Raw genomic sequence first — 22500 nt, forward strand, 5'->3', positions numbered from 1 at the left:
GTCCTCCTGTCTCTCTGCTGTCCCCCTGTCTCTCTGCTGTCCTCCTGTCTCTCTGCTGTCCCCCTGTCTCTCTGCTGTCCTCCTGTCTCACTGCTGTCCCCCTGTCTCTCTGCTGTCCTCCTGTCTCACTGCTGTCCCCCTGTCTCTCTGCTGTCCTCCTGTCTCTCTGCTGTCCTCCTGTCTCACTGCTGTCTCACCTGTCTCACTGCTGTCCTCCTGTCTCTCTGCTGTCCTCCTGTCTCTCTGCTGTCCTCCTGTCTCACTGCTGTCCTCCTGTCTCTCTGCTGTCCTCCTGTCTCACCTCTGTCCTCCTGTCTCACCTGTCTCTCTGCTGTCCTCCTGTCTCACCTCTGTCCTCCTGTCTCACCTCTGTCCTCCTGTCTCTCTGCTGTCCTCCTGTCTCTCTGCTGTCCTCCTGTCTCACCTCTGTCCTCCTGTCTCTCTGCTGTCCTCCTGTCTCACTGCTGTCCTCCTGTCTCTCTGCTGTCCTCCTGTCTCTCTGCTGTCCTCCTGTCTCACCTCTGTCCTCCTGTCTCACCTCTGTCCTCCTGTCTCTCTGCTGTCCTCCTGTCTCACTGATGTCCTCCTGTCTCTCTGCTGTCCTCCTGTCTCACCTCTGTCCTCCTGTCTCTCTGCTGTCCTCCTGTCTCACTGCTGTCCTCCTGTCTCTCTGCTGTCCTTCTGTCTCACTGCTGTCCTCCTGTCTCTCTGCTGTCCTCCTGTCTCTCTGCTGTCCTCCTGTCTCACTGCTGTCCTCCTGTCTCTCTGCTGTCCTCCTGTCTCTCTGCTGTCCTCCTGTCTCACTGCTGTCCTCCTGTCTCACTGCTGTCCTCCTGTCTCTCTGCTGTCCTCCTGTCTCACTGCTGTCCTCCTGTCTCTCTGCTGTCCTCCTGTCTCTCTGCTGTCCTCCTGTCTCTCTGCTGTCCTCCTGTCTCACTCCTGTCTCACCTGTCTCACTGCTGTCCTCATGTCTCACTGCTGTCCTCCTGTCTCACTGCTGTCCTCATGTCTCACCTGTCTCACTGCTGTCCTCATGTCTCACTGCTGTCCTCCTGTCTCACTGCTGTCCTCCTGTCTCACTGCTGTCCTCCTGTCTCACCTGTCTCACTGCTGTCCTCATGTCTCACTGCTGTCGTCCTGTCTCACTGCTGTCCTCATGTCTCTCTGCTGTCCTCCTGTCTCACTGCTGTCCTCCTGTCTCACCTGTCTCTCTGCTGTCCTCCTGTCTCTCTGCTGTCCTCCTGTCTCTCTGCTGTCCTCCTGTCTCACTGCTGTCCTCCTGTCTCTCTGCTGTCCTCCTGTCTCACTGCTGTCCTCCTGTCTCACTGCTGTCCTCCTGTCTCACCTGTCTCTCTGCTGTCCTCCTGTCTCACTGCTGTCCTCCTGTCTCTCTGCTGTCCTCCTGTCTCTCTGCTGTCCTCCTGTCTCACTGCTGTCCTCCTGTCTCACTGCTGTCCTCCTGTCTCACCTGTCTCTCTGCTGTCCTCCTGTCTCTCTGCTGTCCTCCTGTCTCTCTGCTGTCCTCCTGTCTCACTGCTGTCCTCCTGTCTCACTGCTGTCCTCCTGTCTCACTGCTGTCCTCCTGTCTCTCTGCTGTCCTCCTGTCTCTCTGCTGTCCTCCTGTCTCTCTGCTGTCCTCCTGTCTCTCTGCTGTCCTCCTGTCTCACTGCTGTCCTCCTGTCTCACTGCTGTCCTCCTGTCTCTCTGCTGTCCTCCTGTCTCTCTGCTGTCCTCCTGTCTCACTGCTGTCCTCCTGTCTCTCTGCTGTCCTCCTGTCTCTCTGCTGTCCTCCTGTCTCTCTGCTGTCCTCCTGTCTCTCTGCTGTCCTCCTGTCTCACCTGTCTCTCTGCTGTCCTCCTGTCTCACTGCTGTCCTCCTGTCTCACCTGTCTCTCTGCTGTCCTCCTGTCTCTCTGCTGTCCTCCTGTCTCACCTGTCTCTCTGCTGTCCTCCTGTCTCTCTGCTGTCCTCCTGTCTCACTGCTGTCTCACCTGTCTCACTGCTGTCTCACCTGTCTCTCTGCTGTCCTCCTGTCTCTCTGCTGTCCTCCTGTCTCACTGCTGTCCTCCTGTCTCTCTGCTGTCCTCCTGTCTCACCTGTCTCTCTGCTGTCCACCTGTCTCACTGCTGTCCTCCTGTCTCACTGCTGTCCTCCTGTCTCTCTGCTGTCCTCCTGTCTCACTGCTGTCCTCCTGTCTCTCTGCTGTCCCCCTGTCTCACTGCTGTCCTCCTGTCTCTCTGCTGGCCTCCTGTCTCTCTGCTGTCCTCCTGTCTCACCTGTCTCTCTGCTGTCCTCCTGTCTCTCTGCTGTCCTCCTGTCTCTCTGCTGTCCTCCTGTCTCTCTGCTGTCCCCCTGTCTCACTGCTGTCCTCCTGTCTCTCTGCTGGCCTCCTGTCTCTCTGCTGTCCTCCTGTCTCACCTGTCTCTCTGCTGTCCTCCTGTCTCTCTGCTGTCCTCCTTTCTCACTGCTGTCCTCCTGTCTCACTGCTGTCCTCCTGTCTCTCTGCTGTCCTCCTGTCTCTCTGCTGTCGTCCTGTCTCTCTGCTGTCCTCCTGTCTCACCTGTCTCTCTGCTGTCCTCCTGTCTCTCTGCTGTCCTCCTGTCTCTCTGCTGGCCTCCTGTCTCTCTGCTGTCCTCCTGTCTCACCTGTCTCTCTGCTGTCCTCCTGTCTCTCTGCTGTCCTCCTGTCTCTCTGCTGTCCTCCTGTCTCTCTGCTGTCCCCCTGTCTCTCTGCTGTCCTCCTGTCTCTCTGCTGTCCTCCCGTCTCTCTGCTGTCCTCCTGTCTCTCTGCTGTCCTCCTGTCTCTCTGCTGTCCTCCTTTCTCACTGCTGTCCTCCTGTCTCACTGCTGTCCTCCTGTCTCTCTGCTGTCCTCCTGTCTCTCTGCTGTCGTCCTGTCTCTCTGCTGTCCTCCTGTCTCACTGCTGTCCTCCTGTCTCACTGCTGTCCTCCCGTCTCTCTGCTGTCCTCCTGTCTCACTGCTGTCCTCATGTCCTCCTGTCTCACTGCTGTCCTCCTGTCTCTCTGCTGTCCTCCTGTCTCTCTGCTGTCCTCCTTTCTCACTGCTGTCCTCATGTCCTCCTGTCTCACTGCTGTCGTCCTGTCTCTCTGCTGTCCTCCTGTCTCACTGCTGTCCTCCTGTCTCACTGCTGTCCTCCCGTCTCTCTGCTGTCCTCCTGTCTCACTGCTGTCCTCATGTCCTCCTGTCTCACTGCTGTCCTCCTGTCTCTCTGTGTCCTCCTGTCTCTCTGCTGTCCTCCTTTCTCTCTGCTGTCCTCCTGTCTCACTGCTGTCCTCATGTCCTCCTGTCTCACTGCTGTCCTCCTGTCTCTCTGCTGTCCTCCTGTCTCTCTGCTGTCCTCCTGTCTCACTGCTGTCCTCCTGTCTCACTGCTGTCCTCCTGTCTCTCTGCTGTCCTCCTGTCTCTCTCCTGTCCTCCTGTCTCACTGCTGTCCTCCTGTCTCTCTGCTGTCCTCCTGTCTCTCTGCTGTCCACCTGTCTCACCTGTCTCACTGCTGTCCTCCTGTCTCACTGCTGTCCCCCTGTCTCTCTGCTGTCCTCCTGTCTCACTGCTGTCCCCCTGTCTCTCTGCTGTCCTCCTGTCTCACTGCTGTCCTCCTGTCTCACCTGTCTCTCTGCTGTCCCCCTGTCTCTCTGCTGTCCTCCTGTCTCTCTGCTGTCCACCTGTCTCACCTGTCTCACTGCTGTCCTCCTGTCTCACTGCTGTCCCCCTGTCTCTCTGCTGTCCTCCTGTCTCACTGCTGTCCCCTGTCTCTCTGCTGTCCTCCTGTCTCACTGCTGTCCTCCTGTCTCACCTGTCTCTCTGCTGTCCCCCTGTCTCTCTGCTGTCCTCCTGTCTCTCTGCTGTCCCCCTGTCTCTCTGCTGTCCTCCTGTCTCACTGCTGTCCTCCTGTCTCACCTGTCTCTCTGCTGTCCCCCTGTCTCTCTGCTGTCCTCCTGTCTCACTGCTGTCCTCCTGTCTCTCTGCTGTCCTCCTGTCTCTCTGCTGTCCCCCTGTCTCTCTGCTGTCCTCCTGTCTCACTGCTGTCCTCCTGTCTCACCTGTCTCTCTGCTGTCCCCCTGTCTCTCTGCTGTCCTCCTGTCTCACTGCTGTCCTCCTGTCTCACTGCTGTCCTCCTGTCTCTCTGCTGTCCCCCTGTCTCTCTGCTGTCCTCCTGTCTCACTGCTGTCCTCCTGTCTCACTGCTGTCTCACCTGTCTCACTGCTGTCCTCCTGTCTCTCTGCTGTCCTCCTGTCTCTCTGCTGTCCTCCTGTCTCTCTGCTGTCCTCCTGTCTCACTGCTGTCCTCCTGTCTCTCTGCTGTCCTCCTGTCTCACCTCTGTCCTCCTGTCTCACCTGTCTCTCTGCTGTCCTCCTGTCTCACCTCTGTCCTCCTGTCTCACCTCTGTCCTCCTGTCTCTCTGCTGTCCTCCTGTCTCTCTGCTGTCCTCCTGTCTCACCTCTGTCCTCCTGTCTCTCTGCTGTCCTCCTGTCTCACTGCTGTCCTCCTGTCTCTCTGCTGTCCTCCTGTCTCTCTGCTGTCCTCCTGTCTCACCTCTGTCCTCCTGTCTCACCTCTGTCCTCCTGTCTCCCTGCTGTCCTCCTGTCTCACTGGTCTCTCTCCTGTCTCACGGCTGTCCTCCGACTCACTGCTGTCCTCCTGTCTCTCTGCTGTCCTCCTGTCTCTCTGCTGTCCTCCTGTCTCACTGCTGTCCTCCTGTCTCTCTGCTGTCCTCCTGTCTCACTGCTGTCCTCCTGTCTCTCTGCTGTCCTCCTGTCTCACTGCTGTCCTCCTGTCTCTCTGCTGTCCTCCTGTCTCTCTGCTGTCCTCCTGTCTCTCTGCTGTCCTCCTGTATCTCTGCTGTCCTCCTGTCTCTCTGCTGTTCTCCTGTCTCACTGCTGTCTCACCCGTCTCCCTCCTGTCTCACCCGTCTCTCTCCTGTCTCACCCGTCTCCCTCCTGTCTCACCCGTCTCTCTCCTGTCTCACCCGTCTCCCTCCTGTCTCACCCGTCTCCCTCCTGTCTCACCCGTCTCCCCCCTGTCTCACCCGTCTCCCTGCAGACGCCTGTACTGGACGGACTGGAACAGAGACGGTCCTAAGATCGAGACGTCCAACATGGACGGATCCGACCGCAGCGTTCTGGTGAAAGACGACCTCGGACTCCCCAACGCTCTGACCTTTGACCTGGAGGAGCAGCAGCTGTGCTGGGCCGACGCAGGTGAGACCGGGTCACCTGGACCGACTGATGATCGGTCGGTTGGTTGATCAATCGGTTGGTTGATCAATCGATTGGTCGGTTAATCAATTGATTTGTTGTTTGATTGGTTGGATGGTCAGTTGATTGATTGATCGGTCGGTTGATTGATCTATTGGTCGGTTGGTTGATCGATCGATTGGTCAGTTGATTGATTGATTAATTGATTGGTTGGTTAGTTGAACGATCGATCAATTGGGTGATCATTTGATCGATCGATTGTTTTTTCAGTCAGTCTCTGATTGGTTGTTTGATCGGTTGATTGATTGATTGGTTGGTCAGTTGATTGATTGGTTGTTTGGTTGATTGATCAATCTCTGATTGATTGGGTGTTTGGTTGATTGGTCGGTCGATTGATTGGTTGTTTGGTTAATTGATTGATTGGTTGGTTGGTCAGTTGATTGATTGGTTGTTTGGTTGTTTGGTTAATTGATTGATTGGTTGTTTGGTTAATTGATTGATTGATTGATTGGTTGTTTGGTTGATTGGTTGGTTGATTGGTCGGTTGATGCTGTGCAGGAACCCGTAAGGTGGAGTGTATGGATCCTCACCGCAGACTCAGGAGGCAGATCGTTGAGGGGATCCAGTATCCTTTCGCTCTCGTGTCTTTTGGGAGAAAGCTTTACTACACGGACTGGAGAAGGTAACACACACACACACGCACACACACACAGACACACACACGCACACACACACACACGCACACACACACACACTCTAATAACCAAATGTGAGTCCAGTTGTAAAAGACCTGTTTATTGAAATAGTAAAACAGTCGAGTCAGCGTTCAGATAAAAGAGAGAGCCACAGTCTCAAAGGACGCGACCGCTTCCATCTCGCCGTGGCCGTCGCTGCAGGGCGCCGCTCTGAACCAAGCCCCGCCCACAGCCACTTCCTGTTTGGTCCAATCAGGAAGCTGGGTCAGCGTCAGTTCTCTGAGTGTCCACTAGGGGCAGGTTTCATGTTAAACACGTTTACACAGCATCATTAAACCTGTTTAAGGACCAAAGAACATTCTAGTCTGTGTGTTTAGATCAGGTCTCCATGACAACACTGAGGGGGAGGGGCTAGTTTTTATTTGATTGGAGGTTAAAGTTCATGAATAATTAGGGGCGTGGCCTCTTGAGTGACAGCTAGCCTCTGGCCCTCACTTCTCCTCGGAGGTAAACGTCAGCCAGATGGACGTACGCCCCTCCCCCCAACGTTACATACATTCAAGATTCAAGGTTCAAGAAGCTTTATTCATCCCGAGGGAAATTACTCACATACATGCCTTTATTTGGTCAGAGACTCCCAACATTCAACATTTCATTTAACATAAAACACAAAGTCGCTGCAGAACGTGAAGTGACGCCTTTCTTCTTCTGTGGTTGTTCTTCAGGGAGGCCGTGGTCGCCGTGGACCGTCACTCTGAGAAGGAGACTCAGGAGTTTCTGCCGCAGAGACGCTCTCGGCTCTACGGCATCACCACGACGCCCACGCAGTGTCCGCAAGGTATGGTGGCCGCTCCGCGCACACACGTAGAAACTCCCGCCTCCGTGTCATATCAAATGGTTTTGTAAAAAAGTCAAAAAGTTTTTTTAAAAAGTCAAAAAGTTTTTTTTTAGTCAAATTTTTTTTTGTCATAAAAAGTTTTTTTAAAGTCAAAAAGTTTTTTTTAAAGTCAAGTTTTTTTTTAAATTCAATAAAAAATTTTAAAAGTCAAAGGTTTTTTTAAAAAAGTCAAAAAAAATTTTTAAAAGTCAGTTATTTTTAAAGTCAAAAAAAGTTTTTTTTTAGTCAAATTTTTTTTAAAAGTCAAAGTTTTTTTTAAGTCAAAAAGTTTTTTTAAAAAGTCAAAAAGTTTTTTTAAAGTCAAAAAGTTTTTTTTTAAAGTCAAAAAGTTTTTTTAAGTCATAAAAAGTTTTTTAAAAGTCATAAAAAGTTTTTTTAAAAAGTCAAAAAAGTTTTTTTTAGTCAAATTTTTTTTTAAAAGTCAAAAAGTTTTTTTAAAGTCAAAAAGTTTTTTTAAAGTCAAAAAGTTTTTTTAAGTCATAAAAAGTTTTTTAAAAGTCATAAAAAGTTTTTTTAAAGTCAAAAAGTTTTTTTTTTTAAAGTCAAAAAGTTTTTTAAAAGTCAAAAAGTTTTTTTAAAAGTCATAAAAAGTTTTTTTAAAAGTCAAAAAGTTTTTTTAAAGTCAAAAAGTTTTTTAAAAGTCAAAAAGTTTTTTTTTAAAGTCAAAAAGTTTTTTTTAAAGTCAAAAAGTTTTTTTTAAGTCAAAAAGTTTTTTTAAAAAGTCAAAAAGTTTTTTTTAGTCAAAAAGTTTTTTTAAAAAGTCAAAAAAGTTTTTTTAGTCAAAAAGTTTTTTTTAAAGTCAAAAAGTTTTTTTAAAGTCAAAAAGTTTTTTTAAGTCATAAAAAGTTTTTTTAAGTCATAAAAAGTTTTTTAAAGTCAAAAAGTTTTTTTTTTAAGTCAAAAAGTTTTTCAAAAAGTCAAAAAGTTTTTTTAAAAGTCAAAAAGTTTTTTTTGTCAAAAAGTTTTTTTTAAAGTCATAAAAAGTTTTTTTAAAAGTCAAAAAGTTTTTTTAAAGTCAAAAAGTTTTTTTAAAAGTCATAAAAAGTTTTTTTAAAAGTCAAAAAGTTTTTTTAAAAGTCAAAAAGTTTTTTTAAAAGTCAAAAAGTTTTTTTTTAAAGTCAAAAAGTTTTTTTAAAAGTCAAAAAGTTTTTTTAAAGTCAAAAAGTTTTTTTAAGTCATAAAAAGTTTTTTTAAAAGTCATAAAAAGTTTTTTTTTAAAGTCAAAAAGTTTTTTTTTAAAGTCAAAAAGTTTTTTTTAAAGTCAAAAAGTTTTTTTAGTCATGAAAAGTTTTTTTTTAAGTCAAAAAGTTTTTTTAAGTCATAAAAAGTTTTTTTAAAAGTCAAAAAGTTTTTTTAAAGTCAAAAAAGTTTTTTTTAGTCAAAAAGTTTTTTTAGAAGTCATAAAAAGTTTTTTTAAAAGTCAAAAAGTTTTTTTTTGTCAAAAAGTTTTTTTAAAAGTCAAAAAGTTTTTTTAAAGTCAAAAAGTTTTTTTAAGTCATAAAAAGTTTTTTTAAAAGTCATAAAAAGTTTTTTAAAGTCAAAAAGTTTTTTTTTTGAGTCAAAAAGTTTTTTATAAAGTCAAAAAGTTTTTTTAAAAGTCATAAAAAGTTTTTTTTTAAAGTCAAAAAGTTTTTTTTTAAAGTCAAAAAGTTTTTTTTAAAGTCAAAAAGTTTTTTTAGTCATGAAAAGTTTTTTTTTAAGTCAAAAAGTTTTTTTAAGTCATAAAAAGTTTTTTTAAAAGTCAAAAAGTTTTTTTAAAGTCAAAAAAGTTTTTTTTAGTCAAAAAGTTTTTTTAGAAGTCATAAAAAGTTTTTTTAAAAGTCAAAAAGTTTTTTTTTGTCAAAAAGTTTTTTTAAAAGTCAAAAAGTTTTTTTAAAGTCAAAAAGTTTTTTTAAGTCATAAAAAGTTTTTTTAAAAGTCATAAAAAGTTTTTAAAGTCAAAAAGTTTTTTTTTTGAGTCAAAAAGTTTTTTATAAAGTCAAAAAGTTTTTTTAAAGTCAAAAAGTTTTTTTAAAGTCAAAAAGTTTTTTTAAAAAGTCAAAAAGTTTTTTTTAGTCAAAAAGTTTTTTTAAAAAGTCAAAAAAGTTTTTTTAAGTCATAAAAAGTTTTTTTAAAAGTCATAAAAAGTTTTTAAAGTCAAAAAGTTTTTTTTTTGAGTCAAAAAGTTTTTTATAAAGTCAAAAAGTTTTTTTAAAGTCAAAAAGTTTTTTTAAAGTCAAAAAGTTTTTTTAAAAAGTCAAAAAGTTTTTTTTAGTCAAAAAGTTTTTTTAAAAAGTCAAAAAAGTTTTTTTTAGTCAAAAAGTTTTTTTAAAAGTCAAAAAGTTTTTTTAAAGTCAAAAAAGTTTTTTTAAAGTCAAAAAGTTTTTTTAAAGTCAAAAAGTTTTTTTAAGTCATAAAAAGTTTTTTTAAAGTCAAAAAGTTTTTTTAAAAGTCAAAAAGTTTTTTTTTAAAGTCAAAAAGTTTTTTTAAAAGTCAAAAAGTTTTTTTAAAAGTCAAAAAGTTTTTTTAAAGTCAAAAAGTTTTTTTAAGTCAAAAAAGTTTTTTTTAGTCAAAAAGTTTTTTTAGAAGTCATAAAAAGTTTTTTTAAAAGTCAAAAAGTTTTTTTTTGTCAAAAAGTTTTTTTAAAAGTCAAAAAAGTTTTTTTTAGTCAAAAAGTTTTTTTAAAAGTCAAAAAGTTTTTTTAAAGTCAAAAAATTTTTTTTAAAGTCAAAAAGTTTTTTTAAAGTCAAAAAGTTTTTTTAAAAAGTCAAAAAGTTTTTTTTAGTCAAAAAGTTTTTTTAAAAAGTCAAAAAAGTTTTTTTTAGTCAAAAAGTTTTTTTAAAAGTCAAAAAGTTTTTTTAAAGTCAAAAAATTTTTTTTAAAGTCAAAAAGTTTTTTTAAAGTCAAAAAGTTTTTTTAAGTCATAAAAAGTTTTTTTAAAGTCAAAAAGTTTTTTTAAAAGTCAAAAAGTTTTTTTTTAAAGTCAAAAAGTTTTTTTAAAAGTCAAAAAGTTTTTTTAAAGTCAAAAAGTTTTTTTAAGTCATAAAAAGTTTTTTTAAAAGTCAAAAAGTTTTTTTTTAAAGTCAAAATTTTTTTTTTAAAGTCAAAAAGTTTTTATAGTCATGAAAAGTTTTTTTTTAAGTCAAAAAGTTTTTTTAAAAGTCATAAAAAGTTTTTTTAAAAGTCAAAAAGTTTTTTTAAAGTCAAAAAGTTTTTTTAAGTCATAAAAAGTTTTTTTAAAGTCAAAAAGTTTTTTTAAAAGTCAAAAAGTTTTTTTTTAAAGTCAAAAAGTTTTTTTAAAAGTCAAAAAGTTTTTTTAAAGTCAAAAAGTTTTTTTAAGTCATAAAAAGTTTTTTTAAAAGTCAAAAAGTTTTTTTTTAAAGTCAAAATTTTTTTTTTAAAGTCAAAAAGTTTTTATAGTCATGAAAAGTTTTTTTTTAAGTCAAAAAGTTTTTTTAAAAGTCATAAAAAGTTTTTTTAAAAGTCAAAAAGTTTTTTTAAAAGTCAAAAAGTTTTTTTTTAAAGTCAAAAAGTTTTTTTAAAAGTCAAAAAGTTTTTTTAAAGTCAAAAAGTTTTTTTAAGTCATAAAAAGTTTTTTTAAAAGTCATAAAAAGTTTTTTTTTAAAGTCAAAAAGTTTTTTTTTAAAGTCAAAAAGTTTTTTTTAAAGTCAAAAAGTTTTTTTAGTCATGAAAAGTTTTTTTTTAAGTCAAAAAGTTTTTTTAAGTCATAAAAAGTTTTTTTAAAAGTCAAAAAGTTTTTTTAAAGTCAAAAAAGTTTTTTTTAGTCAAAAAGTTTTTTTAGAAGTCATAAAAAGTTTTTTTAAAAGTCAAAAAGTTTTTTTTTGTCAAAAAGTTTTTTTAAAAGTCAAAAAGTTTTTTTAAAGTCAAAAAGTTTTTTTAAGTCATAAAAAGTTTTTTTAAAAGTCATAAAAAGTTTTTAAAGTCAAAAAGTTTTTTTTTTGAGTCAAAAAGTTTTTTATAAAGTCAAAAAGTTTTTTTAAAGTCAAAAAGTTTTTTTAAAGTCAAAAAGTTTTTTTAAAAAGTCAAAAAGTTTTTTTTAGTCAAAAAGTTTTTTTAAAAAGTCAAAAAAGTTTTTTTTAGTCAAAAAGTTTTTTTAAAAGTCAAAAAGTTTTTTTAAAGTCAAAAAAATTTTTTTAAAGTCAAAAAGTTTTTTTAAAGTCAAAAAGTTTTTTTAAGTCATAAAAAGTCTTTTTTAAAGTCAAAAAGTTTTTTTAAAAGTCAAAAAGTTTTTTTTTAAAGTCAAAAAGTTTTTTTAAAAGTCAAAAAGTTTTTTTAAAGTCAAAAAGTTTTTTTAAGTCATAAAAAGTTTTTTTAAAAGTCAAAAAGTTTTTTTTTAAAGTCAAAATTTTTTTTTTAAAGTCAAAAAGTTTTTATAGTCATGAAAAGTTTTTTTTTAAGTCAAAAAGTTTTTTTAAAAGTCATAAAAAGTTTTTTTAAAAGTCAAAAAGTTTTTTTAAAAGTCAAAAAGTTTTTTTTTAAAGTCAAAAAGTTTTTTTAAAAGTCAAAAAGTTTTTTTAAAAGTCAAAAAGTTTTTTTTTAAAGTCAAAAAGTTTTTTTAAAAAGTCAAAAAGTTTTTTTAAAAAGTCAAAAAAGTTTTTTTTAGTCAAAAAGTTTTTTTAAAAGTCAAAAAGTTTTTTTAAAGTCAAAAAATTTTTTTTTAAAGTCAAAAAGTTTTTTTAAAGTCAAAAAGTTTTTTTAAAAAGTCAAAAAAGTTTTTTTAAAGTCAAAAAGTTTTTTTAAAAGTCAAAAAGTTTTTTTTTAAAGTCAAAAAGTTTTTTTAAAAGTCAAAAAGTTTTTTTAAAGTCAAAAAGTTTTTTTAAGTCATAAAAAGTTTTTTTAAAAGTCAAAAAGTTTTTTTTTAAAGTCAAAATTTTTTTTTTAAAGTCAAAAAGTTTTTATAGTCATGAAAAGTTTTTTTTTAAGTCAAAAAGTTTTTTTAAAAGTCATAAAAAGTTTTTTTAAAAGTCAAAAAGTTTTTTTAAAAAGTCAAAAAAGTTTTTTTTAGTCAAAAAGTTTTTTTAAAAGTCATAAAAAGTTTTTTTAAAAGTCAAAAAGTTTTTTTAAAGTCAAAAAGTTTTTTTTAAAGTCAAAAAGTTTTTTTAAAGTCAAAAAGTTTTTTTAAGTCATAAAAAGTTTTTTTAAAAGTCATAAAAAGTTTTTTAAAGTCAAAAAGTTTTTTTTTTAAGTCAAAAAGTTTTTCAAAAAGTCAAAAAGTTTTTTTAAAGTCAAAAAGTTTTTTTAAAAGTCATAAAAAGTTTTTTTAAAAGTCAAAAAGTTTTTTTAAAGTCAAAAAGTTTGTTTAAAAGTCATAAAAAGTTTTTTTAAAAGTCAAAAAGTTTTTTTAAAAGTCAAAAAGTTTTTTTTTAAAGTCAAAAAGTTTTTTTAAAAAGTCAAAAAGTTTTTTTAAAGTCAAAAAGTTTTTTTAAGTCATAAAAAGTTTTTTTAAAAGTCATAAAAAGTTTTTTTTTAAAGTCAAAAATTTTTTTTTTAAAGTCAAAAAGTTTTTTTTAAAGTCAAAAAGTTTTTTTAGTCATGAAAAGTTTTTTTTTTTAAGTCAAAAAGTTTTTTTAAAAGTCATAAAAAGTTTTTTTAAAAGTCAAAAAGTTTTTTTAAAGTCAAAAAGTTTTTTTAAGAGCCGTGATTCTCTGGAAATAAACGCTGATCATTAATGCCCCCCCCACTCTCTCCCCCCCCCCCCCCCCCCCTCCCTCCCGTCAGTCTACAACTACTGCTCCAATAACGGCGGCTGCTCTCATCTGTGTCTGCCGCGGCTCGGCGGCTTCACCTGCCGCTGCCCGGACGCCGCCGACGGCCAGTGCGTGGAGGGGAACCCGTGAGGGCCGCAGAGGGACCGTCACTGCTGCTGGGAGACAACGAACGAACCACACTTCACTCAAACTTGATGTTTTTCTACGTTTCGTACTTGAATTGAACTTTTCTGCAGTTTGGAGTTTTTGTGTTTCAGACCTCAGTGTTTTAGTTTCTGATGCGTTTATAATCAAAGTTTAAATACAGGGATGTTTTTACGTTAAAGACTAAAAACTTTGACCTTTTGATGTTTGTAACGGTACTGAACGTGTTTGTGTTTGTGTTTTAAACGATGACGGCGAGGGACAATCAGACGTGACGATGCAATAGTTTAGTTTCCCTTTGAAAAAGTTTTACTTTTTAAATTAAAAACGCCTTAAAAAGGTTTCAGAGAATGAAAAACCTTGAAAATCACCGTCAGAAGTTTCTGTCACGTGTTGAAAAATCTGAAAATCTGAATCTCAGACGGTAAATGTCGCTGTGGCGCCGCCTGCAGGCCAAAGGCGAACGTGTAATCAGACATCAAAGCATCTTTCTTACATTTGTAACATCAGTCAAACTTAAAAGATTGAATAGAAATTTGAGCGTCACTGTAAAATAAACCTCTGAAATGTTTCCGTATTTTCGTAAAATCAGATTTTATGCTCCGTGTTTTTAAAGGTGACCACTAATTACGCCAGTGTGACTTTAACAGTTATAAACTTCTTACTTTTTATACCTTTTGTGCTTCGACTCAGCGTATTTTTTGTATACAACCTTGTAAATAATCACCCGATATGCAGACGACACCCTCTTGTTCTCTGACGGTGCTGATGATGGCGTGATCACTGTGACGGCGTCGTGTGTTCTGTGCTCGTTAACATAGTTTGTGTTGTTGCCGTGACGATTGTGCAGCGATGCTTCACTTCCTCAGGAGGAGCGGGTCAGGGTGACGGCGGCAAACTGAGCTCAGGTCGTTGGAAACCCATCAGGGACTAACGTCACGTGTTTGTTGTTACTGACGTCAGATAACGAGGGAACATGAAGCTGTGCAGCCGCAATAAAACATGTTAAACACAGAAGCGTCGTCATGTGTGTGTGTGTGTGGTGATTTACACAGACGTGTGTGTGTGTGGTGAACACACTCATTTAACTTACACAGAAGTGTGTGTGTGGTGACGTACAGAGACGTGTGTGTGTGTGGAGAAAACACTCATTTAACGTGCACAGAAGTGTGTGTGTGGAGACTTACACAGAAGTGTGTGTGTGTGTGTGTGTGTGTGGAGAACACACTCATTTGACGTACACAGAAGTGTGTGTGTGGAGAAAACGCCTTCAGATTCACTTTTGACTTTTAAAAAAAATCTTTTTGCGGCTTTTGACTTATTTGACTTTTTATAAAAGAAATTGAATTCCTTTTTTTTAATTTTATGACTTTTTTTTACTTTTAAAAACTTTAAAAAACCTTTTTTGACCTTTTTTACTTTTAATGACTTTTTACAAAACTTTCTATGGCTTTTTACATTTTTTGACGTACTTTACTTTGACTTATGACTTTTTATGACTTGTTTAAGTTTTTGTGACTTTTTTTTTACTTTTTATGACTTTTTATACTTTTTTTGAATTTCTTTTTTATTTTAACTTTTTTGACTTTTTATTGAAATTTTTTTCAATAAAAAACTTTTTGACTTTTTTAAAATAATTTTTTATGACATTTTTGTTCTTTTTATGACTTCAAAATTTTCTTTACATACTTAACTTTGACTTGTCTTTTTTTACTTTTTATGAATTGACTTTTTTTTTTACATATTTTGACTTTAAAAAAACTTTAAAAAATATATTTTTTTTAATTTTATAACTTTTTTTTTACTTTTTATTGAAACTTTAAAACTTTAAAAAAAAACTTTTTTACCTTTATTACTTTTGAAAACTTTTTTCAAATAATTTTTCACTTTTTATGACTTGACTTTTTGTCAGGTTTAAGCAACCTAAAACACCCAAAACTTAACAAAAGAGAGAAAGACAAGAGTTATTTTACTTGCAAGGAGAACGGACAGAGATGTGTTCAGCTACAGTCTCCTACCGCTCTGGGGTAATCTCTGCCGGACCCCTTCATTTTATTGGCTTTTGGTGGTTACAATGTTTACAATGACTTACCATTCTTAAGGTGAGGGTCACATAGCTGCAACACAAGACATATGGAAAATTCATAGTCTTTATGACTTTACAACTCTAAAGAAGCCTTAAAACATGTTTTGTCATTAATCAGTTGATCAGGGTCTGTGTTTTCACAGAACCCCCCTTTTGGTGACACATTAACAATCAGGCTTATCTGATTTCCTTGACCTGCAAAGCACCTCTGCACAACTTGGCTATACACACACCCCAAGTAATGTTAGTTAAAATGTAAAGGCAATTTGAGTAAATATGAGATTACTTTATGCACATTTATTCCAACACTTTTCTTTTTTTTACTTTACAAAACTTTTAAAAAATATTTTTTTTAACAAATTATACTTTGACCTACGACTTTTTTTGATTTTGAAAAAACTTTTTTTAACATACTGTTCCCTGACTTTTTATGACCTTTTTAAAACTATTTATGACTTTTCCAAACTTTTTTTTAGACTTTTTATGACTTTTTAAATTTTTCAACTTTTCTTTTAAACTTTTTATGACTTTTAAAAAATGTTTTTGTTTTTTTAACTTTTTATGACTTTAAAAAAAAACTTTTTATGACTTCTCATTGTTTTGTTTGTGGTGCGAGTATTTTTTTATCCTTATGAACGTGTGAACGAGGCTCTGCTGAGGTCGACCTGACGGTGACGGTGACGTGATCACTGCGTCGTCGGCGTCTTCAGACCAGGTTTTGTTCTTCTCACGTAAACATTTGTTTTGTCACAATAAAGAAGATGAAGTCGTTTCATGATCGTTATTTAATATTGTTCCTTTTTACACATTTAACAAACTTTGTTTCATGAAAGACACTTAACTTTAAACTGAGCACGTTTATCAGAACGACTTCAAACGGATGCAGGACGTCAAAGCTGAGCGTGAATTATTCTGTGTGCGGTCACATGTGCGAGTGCCACCTCCAGAGTCTGTGTCCAGGAAGCGGGTCAGTCCTCCTCCTCCTGGACCCGGGTCAGTCCTCCTCCTCCTGGACCCGGGTCAGTCCTCCTCCTGCTGGACCCGGGTCAGTCCTCCTCCTCCTCCTCCTGGACCCGGGTCAGTCCTCCTCCTCCTCCTCCTGGACCCGGGTCAGTCCTCCTCCTGGACCCGGGTCAGTCCTCCTCCTCCTCCTCCTGGACCCGGGTCAGTCCTCCTCCTCCTCCTCCTCCTGGACCCGGGTCAGTCCTCCTCCTCCTCCTCCTCCTCCTGCTGGACCCGGGTCAGTCCTCCTCCTCCTCCTCCTGGACCCGGGTCAGTCCTCCTCCTCCTCCTGGACCCGGGTCAGTCCTCCTCCTCCTGCTGGACCCGGGTCAGTCCTCCTCCTCCTGGACCCGGGTCAGTCCTCCTCCTCCTCCTGGACCCGGGTCAGTCCTCCTCCTCCTGCTGGACCCGGGTCAGTCCTCCTCCTCCTCCTCCTCCTCCTGCTGGACCCGGGTCAGTCCTCCTCCTCCTCCTCCTCCTCCTCCTGGACCCAGGTCAGTCCTCCTCCTCCTGGACCCGGGTCAGGACCAGCGCACCAACACCTGGTCTCCGTCCTCGATGGAGTAAAACTGTAGCGTCTTCAGGTCGCTGTCGATCTCAAACTCTGTCCCCAGCATCTACAAACACAAGGACGTCACTCAGGGTTTCACCTTCTTAGACATCGACTCAAGGACTTTCAGACCCGGATCCCAGAACACCAGCACCCGACATGGTACAGTTAGAAGTGGATCACTGTCACAACAAATACACAGATTCAAGCCCTTTCAATGACCCGTGACTGTTTACGTCTACAAGAACTTTCAATGGATGCCTTGATTCTTTTCATCAACCCATTCGAAACCATGAAACACAGAATTAAAGGACGTTTCCAGGCCCCATCCCTTTATGGCGCCCTCCCACTGTGCCTCCGTCCCGTGCCCCGTGCTTTAGGGTCCTTGTCCCCCCTCCAGGCCCGTTTGTACTCACACTACCTGGGCCTCGGAGAATGCTTCTTGCTGCCTATACGTCATCACGCCGTAACACGTCACACGCATTGATGACGTCATGGCGATGCGTGGCTTTGTTTCCAGATCTTTCCGTAGACCTCGGAGTTTTTGTGCGTCTTGTCGACTGTTTTTGAATCTTTTCATCGACCAAATCTGCAGTAAACACTCCACCTCCGCATCACACCAACGTGAACCTTTCACCGCCATTGTTTGAAATGTCCGCGCATGGTCCCTCCTTCTTTTTTCTACGTCCCAACAGGCGCACAGGAAATGACCTCAGAACCGCCGTAGGCCTCGTGCTCGTACACGTGCGCACGCTCGTGCTCGTACACGTGCAAACGTGCTTTACTAAAGCCCACCTCTCCCAAACGGGCCGCGGCCGGCAAGCGTGCCGCTCCTAGACGCGGTACGGTTGCACTCACACTGGTCAAAGGAACCAGACTTTAGCTGTGGAACCTGTTTTGGCGCGGTACGGAGGCACAGTGGGAGTGCGCCCTCAAACTTTCAAAGATTTCAAGGACCTGTTGGAACACGACGGGGTCCCCTAACCCTTCGTATCAAATCCCAGAACTTTTCAGGCTCTGAGGTTAATGAGTTAGACGGGGGGCGGTGGGGGCGTGGCGTGGCGTGGCGTGGCGTGGCGTGGCGTGGCGTTACCTTGGGGCTGGTGTAGGTGAGCTTCAGGTCGGCTGCAGGAACCTTCAGCAGTCTGTAGAGGAGCCCCTTCACCTTCTGAACCACCATGGACGCTGCGGAACACGGAACACGCCGCAGATTCACACTTCAGGTTCGTTTCAAACACAGAGTCACGCGGAGATGAGACGTTTTCTTACCTGGAAGTTTCTTCTGAATCGGCGTCCGGTCGGCGTCGTCGGGGAACACGAAGTTAATCTCTGCGGAGGAGAGGAGGGAGAGGAGGGTGTGTTTATGTTAAAGAGCGGTCGGTGACACGTTAGCCAATCACAGAGCGGGACTCACTCAACAGCTGGTTCTTCAGGGCGAAGGGCTCCGGCTTCTTCAGCTCGCCGTCCTCTGGAGCGCCGTACTCTGAAACAGACACGAGACCCTCGCCGTCACGAGTGACCTTCAACAACAACAACACGAGACCTTCGCCGTCACACGAGGCCTTCGCCGTACGTCACCGGAGACATTGAAATAACTGCCATAATTAGAAACGCTCCACTCTCCCAGGCTGCCTGAACTACCCACGGAGCCTCATGTTGTTGTTGTTGTTGTGTTGTTGTTGTCACTCACTGTGGATGAGTCTCATGTTGTTGTTGTTGTTGTTGTTGTTGTTGTCACTCACTGTGGATGAGCCTCATGTTGTTGTTGTGTTGTTGTTGTCACTCACTGTGGATGAGCCTCATGTTGTTGTGTTGTTGTTGTTGTTGTTGTCACTCACTGTGGATGAGTCTCATGTTGTTGTGTTGTTGTTGTTGTTGTTGTCACTCACTGTGGATGAGTCTCATGTTGTTGTTGTTGTTGTCACTCACTGTGGATGAGTCTCATGTTGTTGTTGTTGTTGTCACTCACTGTGGATGAGCCTCATGTTGTTGTTGTTGTTGTCACTCACTGTGGATGAGCCTCATGTTGTTGTGTTGTTGTTGTTGTTGTTGTCACTCACTGTGGATGAGCCTCATGTTGTTGTTGTTGTTGTCACTCACTGTGGATGAGCCTCATGTTGTTGTTGTTGTTGTCACTCACTGTGGATGAGCCTCATGTTGTTGTGTTGTTGTTGTTGTTGTTGTCACTCACTGTGGATGAGTCTCATGTTGTTGTTGTGTTGTTGTTGTTGTCACTCACTGTGGATGAGCCTCATGTTGTTGTGTTGTTGTTGTGTTGTTGTTGTCACTCACTGTGGATGAGCCTCATGTTGTTGTTGTGTTGTGTTGTTGTCACTCACTGTGGATGAGCCTCATGTTGTTGTGTTGTTGTTGTTGTTGTTGTCACTCACTGTGGATGAGTCTCATGTTGTGTTGTTGTTGTTGTTGTTACTCACTGTGGATGAGTCTCATGTTGTGTTGTTGTTGTTGTTGTCACTCACTGTGGATGAGTCTCATGTTGTGTTGTTGTTGTTGTCACTCACTGTGGATGAGTCTCATGTTGTTGTTGTGTTGTTGTTGTTGTCACTCACTGTGGATGAGCTCCAGGTAACGCGGGTGTTGACAGATGAACTCGGCGCTGAGTTGGCTCCGCCCCCCGGCCTTCAGCCACTCCTCTCCAAACATCTTGATGTAGTCGAGCTCCGCCCCCCTCCTCTCCTCAGGGTGGATCTGACGGAAACCACGGCAACGGGTCAGCGCACACACACACACACACACACACACACACACACACACACACACACACACACACACACACACACACACACACACACACACACACACACACACACACACACACACACACACACACACACACACACACACACACACACACACACACCTCACAGTTGTTGAGGAGGAGCAGTCGGCCCAGTTTGGCGATGAGCAGCTGGTCGGCTGTTCTCGGGTTCCCGTCGCTGCTCACCAGCCGGTTTCCACGGCACGAGAACTGAACCAGAGCGGGAAGCTTCGCCAGCTCGTCCACAACACGCCACTGACACCGAGACACACACACGGGGACACACACACGGGGACACACACACGGAGACACACACACGGAGACACACACACGGGGACACACACACACAGGAACACACACGGACACACACACACACGGACACACACACACACACACACGGGGACACACACACGGAGACACACACACGGGGACACACACACGGAGACACACACACACGGACACACACACACACACACACGGGGACACACACACGGAGACACACACACGGGGACACACACACACAGAGACACACACACGGACAGGTTAGTTTATAGTTCCAGGACAATTCACCGTGACGTCACAACAATAACGTTCGTTCTCCAGCGTCGAGAAAACAGAGGAAACGTCTTTGATCACTGATCGTCACCGAAGAGGAAGTAGAATTATTTCACACACTTGTAAGAATCTAAAATTCATATTTGATGAACGTTTCTGCGTCAGATCAGTAAAATAAAGTGACGCTGATGAGAGAAAGCAGTCAGAACGTTTGGGCAAGCTGTTAAAGCATGGGCTTTTATTGTGAAGGACTGAAGTTTGGTTCTGGATGTTTGGACAACATTGATGGAATTTTATTGTGAAGTGCTGAGGTTTGGACAAAATTGATGGGCTTTTATTGTGAAGGACTGAAGTTTGGACAACATTGATGTTAATGTGGACGAGCAGCAGCTCCATTGTTTGAAATGTCCGCGCATGGTCCCTCCTTCTTTTTTCTACGTCCCAACAGGCGCACAGGAAATGACCTCAGAGCCGCCGTAGGCCTCGTGCTCGTACACGTGCGCACGCTCGTGCTCGTACACGTGCAAACGTGCTTTACTAAAGCCCACCTCTCCCAAACGGGCCGTGGACGGCAAGCGTGCTGCTCCTAGACGTGGTACGGTTGCACTCACACTGGTCAAAGGAACCAGACTTTAGCCGTGACACGTGCTGGGGCACGAGACGGAGGCACAGTGGGAGTGCGCCCTAAAGCGTGTGGACTAAAACCTTCTGCTGTTGTTGTTGTTGTTGTTGTTGTTGTTGTTGTTGTCAGGGTCTGAGCAGACCTGGGGGGCACTGACCTCTGTGATGTGGTTCTGGTCCAGTTTCAGACTCTTCAGGGACGGAAACATGGAGGTTTGGGATCCTGCAGAGGAGACGGAGTCAAACACACATGAATAAAGTATCTGACCATAATAAAACAATAATAATAATAATAATAATAATAAAAGACAGAAGTGAAGCTGATGAAGAGTTTTTGTTGCATATGAACATTAAAGCTGTTTTTACCCGGAGCTGCGTCGACGAACCGAACATCACAGAATCCAGTTTTACACAAGTTCAGCTGCTCCAGACTGAAAACACAAGATTCATGTTATTAAATCATAGAAACGCAGTTATTTATAATATAAACACAGTTATTTATAATATAAACACAGTTATCTATAATATAAACACAGTTATCTATGATCAAAAGAGACTCATTTAAACTATAAAGATATTAATATTATAGAATAAAGAGACTCTATGATGGTGTACCTGGGCAGAGCGGCCAGACTGAGAACAGAGTTCTGCAGCAACGAGTTACCGGACAAACTGAGAGACTTCAGAGTCTGGAGCACTGCTGCAGGTCTGAGGACACACACACACACACACACACACACACACACACACACACACACACACACACACACAGGTCAGACACACACACACAGGTCAGACACACACACACACACAGGTCAGACAGACACACACACACACACACACACACACACACACACACAGGTCAGACACACACACACACAGGTCAGACAGACAGACACACACACACACACACACACACACACACACACACACACACACACACACACACACTTACCTCTGCAGCTCTGTGATGTTGTTCTCTTCCACACTCAGATCCTCCAGCTGAGGCCACATGGGGGCGCACTCCAGGATCTACACACACACACACACACACACAGACAGAGTCAGGTGTGTGAGTGTGTCAGGTGTGAGTGTGTGTGTGTCCTCTGTGTGTGTGTGTGTGTGTGTGTGTGTGTGTCAGGTGCACCTGTGTCCAGGTGAGCTGGCAGCTGTTGAGAGCGAGGACTCTGAGGCAGGAGAAGGCGCCGCGTTGAGCCGACGGGTCGGAGGGAAGACGCAGCCGGTTAAAGCTGGAACATGAAACCAGACGAAGGTTCAGAGGATCAACAACAACAACAACAACAACAACAACAACAGCAACAACAACAACAACAACAACAACAACAACAACAGAGACACTAACAATGAATAATAAACTTCACCATCAAACGCAGCGTTTTCCATAGATCGATAAATGGGTTCATTAGCTTCTACGCACAACGTAAGGTTGGTGTGTGTGTGTGTGTGTGTGTGTGTGTGTGTGTGTGTGTGTGTGTGTGTGTGTGTGTGTGTGTGTGTGTGTGTGTGTGTGTGGACCAGGACCCCGTACCTGAGCTGGAGCCCCTCCAGAGAGTCCAGCTGCTGGGCCACAGCCGCCACGTCCTCCCAGCAGCAGAGCAGAGAGCCGCTCAGGTCCAGCCACCGCACGTCTGAGCCGCTGTTAAAGACTCACACACACACTGGACACGCAACACCTTTACCGCAAACACCTTTACCTCAAACACCTTTACCTCAAACACCTTTACCTCAAACACCTTTACCTCACACACCTTTACCTCAAACACCTTTACCGCAAACACCTTTACCTCAAACACCTTTACCGCAAACACCTTTACCTCAAACACCTTTACCTCAAACACCTTTACCTCAAACACCTTTACCTCAAACATCTTTACCTCAAACATCTTTACCTCACACACCTTTACCTCACACACCTTTACCTCAAACACCTTTACCTCAAACACCTTTACCTCAAACACCTTTACCTCAAACATCTTTACCTCAAACATCTTTACCTCACACACCTTTACCTCAAACACCTTTACCTCAAACACCTTTACCTCAAACACCTTTACCTCAAACACCTTTACCTCAAACACCTTTACCTCAAACACCTTTACTTCACACACCTTTACCTCAAACACCTTTACCTCAAACACCTTTACCTCAAACACCTTTACCTCAAACACCTTTACCTCAAACACCTTTACCTCAAACACCTTTACCTCAAACACCTTTACCTCAAACA

The 22500-nt window shown here is 41.3% G+C and overlaps 2 protein-coding genes across 2 annotated transcripts in view; one reads left to right on the forward strand and one right to left on the reverse strand.

The window, feature by feature from the left end:
- The window catches only part of LOC310960787 (nidogen-1-like), a 41347-nt gene extending 27736 nt beyond the window's left edge, over nt 1-13611 (forward strand). The window contains exons 17-20 of the mRNA XM_083932594.1: nt 5060-5217; nt 5773-5896; nt 6635-6747; nt 12526-13611. Coding sequence (XP_083788720.1) covers nt 5060-5217; nt 5773-5896; nt 6635-6747; nt 12526-12644 — 514 coding nt within the window. The 3' untranslated portion in view covers nt 12645-13611. The remainder of the gene's footprint in view (nt 1-5059; nt 5218-5772; nt 5897-6634; nt 6748-12525) is intronic.
- Nucleotides 13612-16236: 2625 nt separating this feature from the next.
- The window catches only part of tbce (tubulin folding cofactor E), a 9556-nt gene continuing 3292 nt past the window's right edge, over nt 16237-22500 (reverse strand). Inside the window, exons 5-16 of the mRNA XM_083932839.1 lie at nt 21802-21901; nt 21400-21502; nt 21208-21284; nt 20868-20960; nt 20619-20683; nt 20411-20475; nt 19179-19331; nt 18868-19006; nt 17712-17780; nt 17567-17626; nt 17391-17482; nt 16237-16364 (exon numbers count right to left, since the gene is read on the reverse strand). Coding sequence (XP_083788965.1) covers nt 16269-16364; nt 17391-17482; nt 17567-17626; nt 17712-17780; nt 18868-19006; nt 19179-19331; nt 20411-20475; nt 20619-20683; nt 20868-20960; nt 21208-21284; nt 21400-21502; nt 21802-21901 — 1112 coding nt within the window. The 3' untranslated portion in view covers nt 16237-16268. The remainder of the gene's footprint in view (nt 16365-17390; nt 17483-17566; nt 17627-17711; nt 17781-18867; nt 19007-19178; nt 19332-20410; nt 20476-20618; nt 20684-20867; nt 20961-21207; nt 21285-21399; nt 21503-21801; nt 21902-22500) is intronic.

This window comes from Echiichthys vipera (assembly GCF_963691815.1).
Source record: "Echiichthys vipera genome assembly, chromosome: 2".
Lineage (NCBI taxonomy): Eukaryota > Metazoa > Chordata > Actinopteri > Perciformes > Trachinidae > Echiichthys > Echiichthys vipera.